Raw genomic sequence first — 15,737 nt, 5'->3', positions numbered from 1 at the left:
TGAACCCCAACAGGAGGCAAAGGAAGAGAGTTTTGTTTTTCCTTAGCTCTTTTCTCTAAGCCCCACATCCAGCAGGGAATAAGAAGCAGGTGAGGGGGAGGAGAGACATATGACTGCACCTTCAGCAATTTCAGGAAGCATGTTGTTAAACCCTGTGAAGCCAGAAGGGTATGTTCAAGTGCACTGAAGTGTGAAGTTTTATGTATTATTCACATGGCTCTCTTCTTACTTAGAACTAAGAGCATGTCTATGCCTCTCCATATACTCAGGACACACACACACACACACACACACACACACACATACCTATAAACTTGAAAAACGTAAGTCAAAATCCCCCTGTGGTTTCCTTTGGAGATTTAACTCTAACACAGAGACTTACTACTTAAAACATTTTTTCTCAAATTCATTGCCTCCTGTCTTTAGCCTATTCTCCCTGTTTTTCTTTCTTTCCTTTATTGTCTGTCCTTCATCTGTGATCCACATTCTCCCATACTTCCCTTGGCTACAATCGTGGGGTGGAAGAGTGATGTTAGGGAGAACAGAGGAAGAACTAAAATATTACAGTTAAGTTCCAGGACTTAAGGTCTTGGGTTGAAAAAATTCCCCCTCCTCCTCCTGCCTTCTCTCTATATCTTTCAATTCCTGAACAGAAGTAAAAAAAATGTCCATGTCTTAAAGCACAAATTTCCCAGTAGTTAAAGGTAAAGCTAGAATTTGCATGGGTTTTGTAATAACCCACATAGTGGAAGATGGTAACCATTTGTACCAGGATATTTGTAGTGCATATGGGAACAAATGGTTGGGTTCTGGCTTTATTTAAAAGGAAAGGGCAGCTTTTCTGTTGAAGGCAAGGGAATAGGAGAGGTTAGTAGCCATGTCATTATGTAAAATGCAGAAAGGTGCAGCTGAGCTGGTTGTTTGAGAGTGGAGAGCATCCTGGAGACTCCTTTTGACATATTTAGTTAGATCTGCCCAGAAACGTTTTGTTTCAGCTAGAGTTAGGGTTAGAGATGTGCACTGAGGAACTCTGCACACAGCTGACACATTTAAACTACAAGATTAAATGCTTAGGAATGTTAAATGGATCCCACAAGCCAACGTTCTAAGGATTGAAGCTTGCTGGCACTAGAAGCACAAGCGGTAAGATAGATCAGCAATAATAGACTAAGGTACATGAAATATATAAGAGGATATGTATCCGTGTTCTCATTGTATTTATCTTTATGTAAAGTCTATTCTACTTTGAATCACTTTTTATTTAATACAAATATGTGAAACCCATTTCAATTTCTATCATCCAAAATTTGTTTTTATATTCTATTAACCTTTTCCAAGGAATTTTCTTCTGATTTTAGCTTATTTTCTTCTTAATTTAGCTTATTAACTCAAATATTTGTATTTAGCCTAAATCTCAGACTCATATAAAATAGTTATTTTTTTCTACATAATTTAACTATATTCACAAATGTCTTTTTAAGAAGCTTAACTGTTAAATATAGCACATGTTTGAAGAGTAAGTTATTCAACAGAGACATGCAATACCACATCATCTTGGACAGAAACATTGATCTTCCCTGTGGAAAAATGAACCTTTCAACCTCACTAAGATGCCCAGCACTAAAAGAGAACATAATAGGACAGAAGACCTGTCTGAACCACAAGAGGCAGGATTCTGGGTTGTATCCAAGGCTGTGATTGAGCAGGCTCAGAGTAAGAGGATGATGTAATCAAGAGAAAAGATAAAAGGGTAATAGGGAACATTAGAAGAAATGGTAATGATGGGAAGGGAACAAGAGGGATGTAGGTAGAATGTAAAGAACATCTGTAAATGGAGCCTGATAAAAACGCTAAGAAATTCAGAGCAACTTAAGTGTTAATTTTTTTTAAACCAGACTCATTATGAAGTATGATCCAGCATTTATAGGGGAACCTTAAAATCAAACCAAGAGGAGCAGGTGTCTATACTACAATGATGCAGTTGTTCATTTGTATCAATAACTCCAGAGGATTTTCTACAAGTGCAGAGCCCACGTTATGCCTGCAAACACTCATCTAAGGCAAAAGTGGAAAAAGCATATAGAAAACTTTCTTGGAAACATAAATGGTAGACACCATGTGGAGAATTCTAAAAGGATTTTCAGGGCAGAAAATGAGAAAAAGATAAAGGGAAAGTGGACAATATCTACAAATAACATCAGAATGAACTGTCAGAAAAGCCAAGAAGGAGGAGAGGCAGCCATCACAAAGATGCATCAGAAATAGCGTACTGAGAAAGAAGGCATGGGGGGGGGGGCAGAAAGATGGTAGAACACCTGGCCTTGGACATTTTAGCTTTCTAAGGACAAAGCCATTGGGGAGCCTGTCAGTCTCTATAAATCCAGAAGGCACATGGTGGTGTCAGGAATTGAGGCCTGGGAAGCCACAGTGAATGTAGCACACATAGCACACAGTGTTTTCTGTATGTGGTGTGCAGTGTGAAGCTGGCCACAGTGAATGTAGCACACAGTGTTTTCTGTATTTGGTGTACAGTGAGTCCTCACCTCTCTAAGCACATCTGTGGGATATCTAGAACTACCCCTGCCTCCATTGTGGTGCCACATCAATACCTTTAGACAACTGTTTGCTTTGCAAAAGTCATGTGGAGTTGTTTTATTTCTTGAAGACTGGAGAGTTGAATTGTGTAGCATTCCTAATCTGAAAGGCAGCGCAAGACAGGAGAATGAATGGACCCTAGACGGTCCAGACTATGGTGTAGATCTCTGTTGCCCAAGGCTATGACCATCGCTGTTCTTTTGTTCTCTCATATCACTAGTTCAAACATACAAGGAAATCAATTATAATCACTTTCCAAAATGGTACATACATTGTGAGGAGTATATTTGTAAAATATCATTGTCTTTTAGAAGATTTTAACAGTTTTCACTGAGGAAATCAAGAAAAGGAGAGACGAAAAACTGCTTTCTAGATAGTAATGTTTTTCAGGGACATCTTAAATTTTCAAAAAATGAAAATGGAATGATGAGAATTTAAATATTTTATCTAGTAACTATAAGGAAAATATTTTACAAATACTCAACAGGCTTCAATGCATTTTAAAAACAAGTTGTTTGACTATTGGCCATAAAGGGGTATAGAAAAGTTTTCATGAAGCCTGTGAGCTCAGGGACTATGCCTCCCTCTTCCTCCCTCTCCCTTCTTCTCCCTCCATCTCCCTTCCTCTCCCTCTATCTCCCTCTATCTCCCTCCATCTCCCTCCATCTCCCTCCCCCTGTCTTGGTTGCCTTCCATTCCTTCACATCCTGGCAGGCAAAGCCTGCTTTGTGCTCCTGATTTCTTGTCTCCACATAATCCCTCCTCTCACCAGATTCTCCATCAGTTCTTGCATAGCGATTATGAAAATCAACAATTACTAATTAATAACCAGTTTTCAGGTTCTCAAGCTAAATTTAAGAACAAGTGTGGAGATAAAATAGTATAATAAAGCTTTAGATTCAATCTTTTCCCTTTAAAGTAGAATGGCCTATGTGGCCACTTGGAGTTGATTTATTTTCTCTTCAATTTTGAGTTCATAGTTTGTTACTCTCTTGGGCTTGCCACTGTCATAGAGAAAAATACAGTATAGTGTGAAATGCTTGCTTCCTATCAAACATTGTTTCAGTTTCATGTGAATTTCTCTGAATTTAACCATTTCATAGATTTGCTTATGTACTTGATTCTGTCTTCCTATTGGGGATGACAAAGCTGCTGAGGGATTTCATAGCCTACTGAGCTTCAAGCCAGGGTTTAAACTGCTTGAGTTGATTGCAATGGTTGAGGGCCCATGTTCAATCATTTGGCCTTGTTTTCTTTAGTGATTAGTTATCGGTCATTTTTAGAGTAATTAACATATGTAATCATATACAATCTTTCTTTTGGTTGACCAAAGGCTGGTTTACATTTAGCCTTAAATATGTATAAATCAATCTTACCTCTGTACTTATTTGGTAAGTAAGAGTAATGAAACATGAGTTTGTTTTGCCTCTGATAATCAGGTGTTCCCTTACAGATGCTGTCCATGCGTTGCTTTGTGTAACTGGCTGCCATCCTTGTCTTTGCAGCACCGGCTACCAGTTTATTTACTATTCACCTGAGAACACAGCGAAGGCAAAGGAAGTTCTCAGCAGCATCAATCAGCTACAACCTCTCATAGCAACTCATGCAGACCTGCTGCTAACCTCTGCCAGCCAGCGTTCTCCAGACAGCCTGAAGAGCTCTTTAAAGCTGCTTTCAGAAAAAGTAAGATTCACATCTTGACTCCAGTGGGGAAAGCAAAATCCCCATCGGAGTTGCCTTCTGACGGCATCACCTTTCATGCCATCTGGAAATGTAAAAGAGACTAGGTTAAAAGTAAACTTCAAAGCATTGCCACGGGATCAAAATGAATTGGCTTCTTTCTCTTTGTGCGTTCCGTATGCATTATTTCTTTCTCTTGTAGGAAATAAAATTTTATTGCCTGGTATATAGTTCCTCTTTTCCATGCTATTTTTATTCCTTCTTTTGGTTTGGCTAAGTAAGTGAAGTGAATGTCTAAGTGAAGTGAATTAGATTTCAAAATTATTTTCCTCTAATAATCATGTAATTCTTTTGCATATGTAGCTATACATTTAAATGGGAATATCACTTGATCTGAAGCAGATCCTGGATGTGGGTCCCATTTGTGGCATGAGACAATCCCTCCTTTGTCTTCTACAACACTGTCAAATGGGAAAAGATTAGCAATACTACAAAAACTGTTAATTGCTGTTTAAAACCTGGTAGACTGTAAGCTTTGCTTTGTCCAAAAGTGTCTCTACATATACATTAAATAAAGGTCGCTAGGCCTAGGGGCATATGCACAGTATAGATAATTAGAACTACTCTAAAATATAGAACCAAAGTGGAAAGGAACCAATTAGAGCAAGATTTTAAATAGTAAAACTAAACATCCTAGAGTGTATTAAACTTAGCTCACCTGCCTAGTGTATGTACATACTTGTGTACTCCCTGATGAGGCATTTTAAATATTACACAATATAGAACCTGACCAAAGAAAATGCTTCTAAAAATTCTAGAATAATTCTACAGTATAGTTCCTTGCCTCCCTAAAGACAATGTTTGAAGAACCTGGATATAATATGTGTATGTTTATTAACAAAAATTCTGTTTTAAAATTTTTACCTTAAACTGTTCATTTCTATATATTCTTCTTACAAGAGAAAACTAAGATCTGCATTCGTTGAAAAATAGTTATGTTTTGTTTAGAAGGGTCAAATGTCTTTTCTAATACATTTAAAAGAAAGAAGCTATCCCAGGATTTCTGGTTTAAACCTGGTGTCTTTCCATGCTACAATAGGTTTGTCTACAATGCAAACAAGCAATATGCTTGTCAGATTTTACCAGTAGCTACTTTGTGTCAAGAAAGGGACTCCTAGAATTCATTTTTTGTTTGTTTAATCTTCTCAGTTGTTGGGTACATATTACCTTCATTCCACAAAGGAAAGGTTAAAATTTAGATAAACTAAAAAGGCACAAAATTGTAAAGTTTGAGTCCTTCCTAGGAAACCATTAAAGTCTACCACGTGATCTAGCTATCCAGACCAAATTACTTTATCTAAATTAAAAACTTCACACATTTCCTTAATTAATGTTTTTGGTGGATCAGAAGAAAAACCCAAAGATGTCTATATACAGTGAACTAGTGTAATCTCACTTTGATTCATCTCTCTTGGGGGTGGGTGATGGGAGGAGGTGCACTTTTTCTGAGTTCACCTAAGCAGTAAGTCTTAGCAAATAGTGCATTTGCGGAGTAGTATTTATATTCTTCCTGTGCACTGGGCAGGGATGTGTCATTTCCTGCATCATTTGCAGCTCGCTGAGGGCATAGGGAGGGCACGGTCTCCACCTTTAATGCAGCATCACTCGACATTTTTCTCAAGGTTTCTGTGGAGTAGAAAGGGTTTGTCTGCTGATAAGCCTCCTGACCCCAGAAACTAACAGGATTGTTCTTAAGGTTAATTTTATAAGTCATACAGCCTTTTGTGGATCCATGCCTGGAATTTCAAAGAGTTCTGTAAGTCAATAATATTTCATTGTTTTTGGAAGGAGTCAGCCTTGGTCCTTCATTTTAGCACGAGGAAAAGTTTAGTGTTATCATACATTTCAATATAATTTAATATTCTGCTTTATGTTTCCACATTTCTTTCAGTTCTGTTAGATGAGAAGATAAAAGTGACCCCATTGATAGAACACACATTTATTTTTGACAGGGTTTATTTGTGTAGTCCTGGCTGTCCTGGAACTCACTCTGTAGACCAGGCTGAAAGGCTCAAACTCAGAGACTTCCTTACCTCTGCCTTCTAAGTGCTGGGATTAAAGGCACGTGCCACTACACTTGGTGATAGTATCTACTTTTAAAATAAATTTGTAAAGTTGATTTAATGTGTAAATATGACCTTAGTGATCAAAGGTCACTAGGATGAAGCAAATTACCATTTTAGTAATTTAGACTCTTGATGGTAATGATAATGGCAGCCAAGAGTCGCATTTGCCTCAGGATCCATTAAAGGCACCATTCCAGCGATATCCTCAACTTTAACAACTACATGTGTTAGCTATTATTAATTCTAATATTTACTATTGATAATCTCATCAAGTGTTATTAGTGTTCTCATCTGGCACACAGAAAAGTTAAACAATTGTTAACACTCACACAAGTTGTGTCACTGTCTCAGGCTTCTTTTAGTACATGTCACTATACACTGTCTTTGAAGATTGCCCTGATCTAGTGGACTAAGGAACATGTTGGGGGCAGGGGGGAGGAAGCATAAGGGAACATCACAATAGTGAATATTTACTGTGTATTCTTACTGAATACACAAATTCAGTAAGATTACATTATAATTTAAAATCTCTTATATATCCCTATGTGGTATGGGAGATTAAACAGGCGTTCACAAATGTCAGTCAAATACACTGAGCTATTTCTGTAGCCCTTGTCTTACTTTGTCTTCTAATAGACAGTTAGTTGTCCCTGGTAGTAAATTACTAGTCCATAAAAATATTAAAGATGTAATTTAATCCAAAATATTTTAATATAGAGCAAACTCTGAATTTAGCTGAATAATTCCATCCAGAAGGGCACAATTTTCACATAAAAGTTAGAATTTTAACAAATGACACCAATAGTTGAGTTGAATGAGTAGAAACTGTAATTTTCTTTTCCTTAAAATACAAATAATCTCTTTGATGAACAGAGTTCAAGGAAATATGTAATGTAAATAAATTCAAATGAAAAGTCAAAGAGAATGTAGATCGTGTATAGATATCCCATAGATCAGAAATATGAGTGACATCAGCCTTCAAATGTCTACCTCTTCTCTCCATTCCATAGGAAGTCACTATTGTCCTGCTCAGCCAACAACACCATTGAGCACTTAATTATGCATGGTACTGTACTTTATTGCTATAAGATAATTTCTAGACATGGCCATTAACTTTTACAACCACAGATCCTCAAAGAATGGGGCTATTTCACAATATTGCAATGCTTAAAGTAGCTAAAATGTAAAACTTGGACGCTAAGCTCACAATGTGCAGAAGAAATTGTAGTCCTAGCATCTCTTCAAACAGAGTTCTGTAATATGATCATGTTCAAAGAGGAATGAACATATTTTTTTTCCTGAAATTCAAGATTTCCTTAAATTTCTTTCTATAGCTCCAGCACCATCAGCCAGTCTTTCAGAAGTTAGAGTGATTTGTGGTATTGAAGAGAATACTATGTTAGCTACTTAGGTACTAAGAGGGATTTTCTCATTGTTTATCCACTTCAATGATCCCTAGGTCTATCTCCTGTCAACTGAAAGAATGGTGGGAAGGAGAAGGCTAGTTTGTTTGCTATTGGTTGCTAAAAGTATATATAAATGGAGGGCAAATTGGAGCTTAAGAATTGTGGCCTCAAACTCAGTTGAAACTTGAAGATTTGACTTTATGTTTCTGTTTTCCAAAATCCCTATCAAACTGTAAATATTTAATTAGTGAAATAATATCCAATGAAAATTTATGTTCATTGGTAAACTGGGGAGCAGAAAAACAAAGTGACATCAAAGATGATGCCAAGCTTTTGACTTGTATATGAAGCACATGGTGTCTGGAGGCTCTGCAAGTGATGCAGATCTCTATATCTGCCTCCTCAACAAGGATGCTGGATCAATGGGCTCCAGGCTTTCAAAAGTACAAAACAGGGGGATCTTTGTTCATGCCCAGCTTACTCCCTAAGGCTGTTTTCAGACAGTAGTACAGGAGAGGAAATTTGAACTGTATTTCTCAATGAAAAGACAGAATCTACATTTTGGGAATTCTGAATTTATTAGAATATAGAGTATAGTTTAAGGAAGATGGGACTTAACATAGAAAGAAGTGTGGAAATCTATGAATGAGTGCATTTATGTCTTTATTTCATGCATGTTTATGAATAAACACCCAAGAAAACAAACCTCAGACATTAGCCAATAGAGCTATTTCTGTTCTCAAACAGTGCTCTCTCTCTCTCTCTCTCTCTCTATATATATATATATATATATATATATATATATATATATATATATACTTTTTAGTGGTTCTTTGTGAATATCACAGCATGTGCCCCAACCCCAGACATCTTCCCCTCCACTCATCCCCATCCTCCACTCCCAAGAGAAAACAAAGCTCATTGTGGAAGCTGTAGCGTGACACAGCCTTTCACAGAGTATATATATACCCTTCTGTCCACACCTCTTTGCTTACAAATGTTCGTGGCAATGACTTGTTTGTCTGGTACAAGGCCTCTGGCCTTCTTCTACTTTATCAGTACTGGAACCTCACTGAGACTCCTCTTGTACATCCTGCTGTTGCCCTGTGTCATGGAGATCCTGTAGTTTGGGATCTGTAAGACCAGGTCCTTCATGTACTCCAGCAGTTCATTAATGGGTTAGATGTTGGAGTGGGTCAATTCAAAGCCCTGGATCTGGGACTGAGAGGCATCTGAGTTTGTCAGCCTGAAGGTTGGCTCTCCCACATTCACACCCTTGGGGCCAGCTCACTGGCAACCCCTCAAATAGAGCCAGTTCTTTTGTGCTACTGAGACCTGCTATCTTGATTTTTGCAGCTGGGGTAGAACATAACCAGTTCTCCCATTCTCATGACCTTGGGGACAGCTCTCTTTCCTATCAAAAGTAGCAAGGGACAAGGGAGGGGAGGAGAGCATCTCTCCCTCTGTGCCACCACAGCACAGCAGACTAGAGGCAGGGTCAGCTCTCCTGCACTCATACTCTCAGAGCTGGCTCACCTACAACTCCAACATCCAGGGCCAGTGCTGCTTGCTGCCCAGGCAAGGTGAAGGAATATGCTATGAATATTATTATATCTTCACTTCTGCAAATCTGTAAAGGAAGAAAAAAACTTACTAGCTATTTTCTGGATAGAGTCTTTTGAAAACCTTGGGTCTGATAGTGGAGCTCAAAGAAAGCTAGATAGAGTTGTGGTCCATCTCCATGAATAAGGCTTTAAAACAAGGCTCAAGAGGGTCTCATCTCAAGGAACCTAAATTTACATCAGAACAAAACAATCTTTAAAATAATATGATAGAAATTAAGCAACTGATGCTATAAAATCAAACTGCATGCCAGTCAATAAACAAATACCAATCGTGGTTGAAAATTCCTGGAGAGATGGTTCACTGGTTAAAGGCTCTAATTGCTCTTACAAAGGACCTCAGATTGATTTCTAGCACTTCCAAGGCAGCTCACAACTGTCTGTAACTCCTTCTAGTGCATCCCATGCCCTCTGCTGGCCCTGTGAGCAAATGACACACAGAAAACTTTATTAAAGTTACATTTTTCTAAGTGTAATTTTAAAATTTTATTAAATAATCTTTATGAATTATTTGAGAATGTTAAAAAATGCATCTTGATTTATATTCAGACTCCAAAAGGAAAAAAATTTTCTGGAGGCTAGATTAATGATGGGGATACTTTCTACTTTATATTGTTGTAAATATGTGAAAAGAGAAATTAAAATATAATGACAAATATTTTTTTCTGATCGAGGAGACATTATTTAGAAAGTAAAATATGCAGTCTGGGAAAATGGCTCAGCAATTAAAAAAAAAAAAAACTTGCTTCTTTTCCAGAACAGACCTAAGTGTCCCACACCTACATCTGACTGCACATCATGTCCTGAATCCCCAGGTCCAGGCTATCTGAAACTGCACTCACATGCACAAACCCACACCAGACTGACCAAAAGACAGACAGACAGACAGACAGACAGACAGACAGACACACACACACACACACACACACACACACACACACATAATATATATATACATATGGAAGAATTTAAAGTAAAAATGAGCTGGTCAGATGGCTCAAATAATTATGACACCTATGGCCTCACCTGGTATCCTACACTCAAGTTCCATGACCCACATCAGGGCAGGGGAAAAAAATGATTCTTGCAAGTTGTTCTCTGACCTCCAGAAAATTTAATTAAAAACAAAAACAAAACAAACACAGAAAAGGCAAGTCATGAACTTTGAAAAGTATATGGAAAAATACATGTCTCATAATGATCCTGTATCAGAATATAAAAAATGTTCCTGTGTCTTAATAAGACAAGCAACCCAATTAATAAAGGGGAAAAAGATTAAAAGCACACTCCACCACAAAATATACATGAGTGGGAAGTAAGTACATAAAAAGTTTCTCAGCAGCATTGTTTTGGCAGAGAAATGCAACTGAGACTCCACTAACCACCTATTGAAATAGGAAATGCAAATGAGATTCCACTAGCCACCTAATAAATGAAGCAGCTTGCAGAATGCCTTATATGTAAATACAGAAATGGAGAATGAAAATTCTCCCTCATACAGCCCTGATACCTAGCCACCTAATTACTACCTAGTTATTTCCCCCAATAGTTTATTCTGCTGGCTGGAGAGATGGCCCCTTAGGGAAAGGGCTTGTTGTGCAAGTGTGAAGATGTAGGTCTGTATTTTCAGAAACTCATGAAATGCAGGGTACAGAGGCATAGAAAATTATTTCCAGCACTCCTACAGTGAGATGAAAAGTGGGCTGGAAATCTCATGAAGTTCACATACCAGGTACTCTAGTAAACAATATAAACAACTAAAGAAAGACCCAGTGGAAGAGACCAAGACTCTAGGTCATCTTCTGATGTCTGCACATGTGCCATGATATGGGCCACTGACACCCACACTCACACTCAGAGAAAGACAATTTTGAAGATAGTAAATTAATTCTCCTGGCACATAGAAAGCCAAGAAAGGATATCTGCTTTGTGCAGGTCATCCCTTTCTAGCAATAGACAAACTAATAATGTATAGTTTGCATTATTGGTCAGTATTGGGCATTGCTACATATCGTGCTTCTGGGCCACCTTTTTAAACATTTGAAATATGATCAATTATTTAGTGTTAAGACTCTGGTGTTCTCTGGTGTTTACCTTTTAATATTTGTGGATTTTAACTAATTTCCTGGAGAAGGAGACAGGAGAGAGAGAGAGAGAGAGAGAGAGAGAGAGAGAGAGAGAGAGAGAGAGAGAGAGAGAGAGAGAGAGAGAGAGAGAGAGAGAGATTATTTAGTATTTGAAAAAGAAATCACCCCATAAAAGCAGTGTTGGGGAGTGTCTACTGGACTGAAAAAAGAAAATTTCGTGTGGACGTAATGAAAAGGTCTGATTCTTCCATTGCTGGGACAGTTTTGGTAGAAGAAACTAGGGAGCAGTCCAACATAAAGAGGTCAGGGGAAATGCACCAGGTATTTGCATTCTGGGTTGCTGGAAAGGAATGACATCATCTGGGAGAATATCTTATAACACAACTGCAAGGAAACAAAATAGATGCAAATTTCTACTTCCAGTTCACACTGTAGCTCTTAAATTGTAAGGACCTTAAGGTGCTGGTGATGATTCAGAATGTACGTGGAGATGGGTCTCAGAGGCTTGGGCTTACGGATGATAACGGAGACTTTGTGGGAATGTTATATCACCAGCAGAGGAAAATGAACGCTTTTGAGAGAGTGATTTAAGGTTCCTGGTTTGATTTTCACTGTCCAGAACGACCAGGAGGTGATGAGGCACAAACGGAAAACTTATTAAAAAATTCAGTGGAAAGAGAGAAATGTAAATAGAAGAAAAACTAGTATACAACAGCATTCCCAAGTAGAAGTGCTACTTAGTATAAACTGAGAAAATGGCTAAACGGTTGTTCAAGGTTAAGTATGTGATACATGAATGCTCAGGGTGTCAGTGACCTCCTGGCTGCTCAGTATAATTTTCCATAAGGAATTCTGAACAAAAGATATGGACATGCCAATGGTGAAATATAAAAGTATTTTTACTCTGAAATAAATAAGGTATATCAAATATAAAAATAAATGGATTTTTCTTGCTGTATACATGATTTTTAAAATAGCTGTCACCTACTTATGCCATCAGTTACTTCTATGTTACCGATGTAATCTGGTTGACATTGCCTTGAACTCATTTTTAATGAGAATGAAATTCTGAAAAGAATAGATTTTGTCAAATTAGTCATGTTCTCTAGTGGAGAAGGGTAGTCTTAAATGAACAGATCCTAGCCACTCTTCTGTTATTAATATTCAGAGGCCTGGTAATTTTTTTTTTCAGGCAATCCCAAGAGAAGTAAATTTTAGTGCTTTTAATCTTTAAGATAATTCTATGTTCGCCTTGAAGAATGGTAAACATGGAAATATAAACTTCAAAAATGCCACAAGGGTAAAATATTGTTTGACCTACCCTTTTTACACAATTTAGACCACTCTGTTGTTTTTGTTTGTTTTACATTTAGTGTAACCTAGTAACTCAGTAACAAGAGCAAACCATTCCTGTGCATTTACCTTCCCTCATCTTACATCATCAACACCAAGTTATGAGTCACAAGATGCCAATGAGTTGTATTAAGTGACCTAATAATTTCCTGAAACTACTACTTTGATCATAAATTATCCAACTTCTACTCATCTTATTTAATGAGTGTGTCAAGAAAAATAAGACATTTCCCCCAACTCACATGAATCTTGCAAATGAAATACTTAATTTTTTTAAAAAAATCAAATGTGACTATATGTGTACAGGTTTAAAAAGGCCCAGAGAGATTCCAATGATCCAGGAAAAATTTTCCACAGACAAAGTAAGTCAAGGCTCAACTCTGTGGGCTTTGTGTAAGACTTTATTTCCTTGTATTTAACTCTCTTAGAACAATTCTGGCTGTAGAAAGACAGCCTTCAAGACAGTATTGCATTATCTTCCAAGTAATCTTTATAAAAGTGAAGTAGAGAGCCTGTGTGTGCATGTTTGGAAAAATTACTATAGAAGGTTCTACTTGGTGTGAATAGCTATGCCTCAATACAATAATCGCGCAAGTGTTGCAGGAATCAGAGCTGTAGTAGCAGGGATGCAGAGAAGGCCAGCTAAGAATGTACTGAATCAAAAGAAACTAGCAAGAAGTAAAAAGTTTGGCTAATCATAATGGGAGTAAGTTCACATTTTAATAACTAAAGTGGCATTGAAGGGCATATCCAGGTTATTGGAAATGATGTGGATAGCAGGTTTGTCTGGATAGAGCACTGTGTGTCTAATTTTTTTCATTATTATTCATTATGCATCTTCCATAGCCATTCTAACATTTATTGCACATGCTTTTCCAATACAAGCCAGATGACATTTCATAACTTATTTTAAAGTATTTTCCAATTGTTAATGGTTTATGTTCAGCTTTTCATATTTATTGCTTTCTTACAAGGTGACTAATATATCTGTTGAATGTTGACAAGAGTCAAAAACTTTTGCAGCAGTAATAATTCCATAGGTAGTTTATAGCAGGAAAATTTAGTTCTGAGACATATACATCTTCAAAATGTGTGGAGACTCAGAATGAAGGAAGGGACACAGACATCTACACTACTTGCAAGTGGTGGTTGGGTTGGAATGAGGAAAGGCTACTGAGCTTGGGAGACAACTGAGAATCAGAAGTGTGTTAACAAAGACCATAGAGTTACTGTCTTCCCTCCCTTCCTCCCTCTTCCTTCCTCCCTCCCTCCCTCTTTCTCCTTACTTTCCTCCATCACTCCCTCCCTTCCTCTCTCCTTCCTTCCTTCTTCCTTCCTTCCTTCCTTCCTTCCTTCCTTCTCTTTCTTTCATTGTGATTTGTTTGAGAATTTACTGTACAAGTTCATACATGTAACACTTAGTCCCCAGTTGGTGGGACTGTTTGGGATGTAGTAAGCAGAGCTGTGGCCTTGTTGATGGATGTCTCACAGGGGGAAGGTTTTAATATTTCAAAAACCCATGTCTGCCTCAGTTTCTCCTCGTGTCACTTGGTTGCTTATTGAAAAGTGAGCTCCCAGCTACTGCTCTAGCACCATCTCCCCCTGCCATGCTTCCACTCCAATGACCATGGACTCACCTGAAATGCTAAGCCCCAAATAAATTCTTTTTCTTGTAAGTTGCCTTGGTTATGGTGCCACACCATAGCAATAGAAAAGCAGCTAATATTGTTTTATATTTGATTAATGGTCAACCACAAGATCTGTCCCAGCTCTAGAATGTTACAATCTATTGGAAGAAAATACAGAGCTATAATAAATAATTTTTGGTACTTGTTTACAGGGGGGTTACATAATTTTCTTTAATTACTGACAGTTATAAGAAGATACGGAGAAAGTTTACTAATTTGAAGTTACCCATGGCATGTTTGATTGCATTTTGATAGTAGACCAAGAAACAGTTATTTTGAAATGAAGTGATTATTAAGTTAGCATTATCAGAAGTTGTTACATTAAATAAAGATATCAATTATCCTCAAAAAAAATTACGTTAAGGATCTTTTCCTAACCAACTACAAGCTATGAACCACACTGGTCAATGTTGGCTTGTCTCTGTAGTGTTTGTACATGGTGTTAGGCCACACACATGCTATGTTTACTATATTAAGGAAAATCAATTACTGCATCTTTCAGTCTATTACAGCATGAGGCTGTTAAACATTTCATCAGAAAATTACAAAGTACAGCTGGAAAGCTTTTTACTGCTGGGAAGCTGCCGATATCCTAGCACTTACTGGGTATTTACCACTAGCTTGTAAAACCATCCATGCCAAAATTCACCTTAACTTCATTAACATCACATTACTGGCATAATGTGGTAAAGGAGACAGTTCAGGGTAGGATAATAAATTATAAAAAGCAAACATTTTCATAGGGAAGATTGCTCTTTTGTTTCTTCTATTGAAATCTTTCCATGATGTGAAAATATTCTGAATATACATATTTTTTGCAATGAAGTCTTTTATTTTTTTCTGAATTCTTTGCTTCTGTTTTATAACACAATCAGGTTTTCTTTTGGGTTATGTTTGGGATTACTTGAGAGATGCAGTAGGTAGTTGTTGAAATGATTATCCCCAGTGAAATATATCTGCGAAGACTGTGGAGCTCAAAGAGAGTAGGCTGAGGAGACAGATGGTGTTTATAGTACATTTAAAACCTCAGCATTTACTTTAAAACAGGAGGACTCCTATCTTTGGCAGCATCCCAAAGCCAAACTATTTCCCATTGATTGGTATGAATCATTCTCCCTACTTGGCTCCTGGGCCTTTTCCACCACACACACCTCTTAAGTGCCAACAAATCTGCAATTGA

At 37.5% G+C, this 15,737-nt stretch overlaps 1 protein-coding gene across 5 annotated transcripts in view; it reads left to right on the top strand.

Annotated features, from left to right (window-relative positions):
- The window catches only part of Inpp4b (inositol polyphosphate-4-phosphatase type II B), a 793,726-nt gene that overhangs the window by 655,735 nt on the left and 122,254 nt on the right, over positions 1 to 15,737 (top strand). For all 5 annotated transcript variants that reach the window (XM_029480343.2, XM_029480345.2, XM_085843791.1 and 2 more), the window contains one exon: positions 4,101 to 4,278. In XM_029480343.2, the coding sequence (XP_029336203.1) occupies positions 4,101 to 4,278 (178 nt within the window). The remainder of the gene's footprint in view (positions 1 to 4,100; positions 4,279 to 15,737) is intronic.

Source organism: Mus caroli, unplaced genomic scaffold (assembly GCF_978045245.1).
Source record: "Mus caroli unplaced genomic scaffold, Mus_caroli_1 scaffold_10, whole genome shotgun sequence".
Lineage (NCBI taxonomy): Eukaryota > Metazoa > Chordata > Mammalia > Rodentia > Muridae > Mus > Mus caroli.
This window is presented reverse-complemented; position numbering and strand designations above follow the sequence as displayed.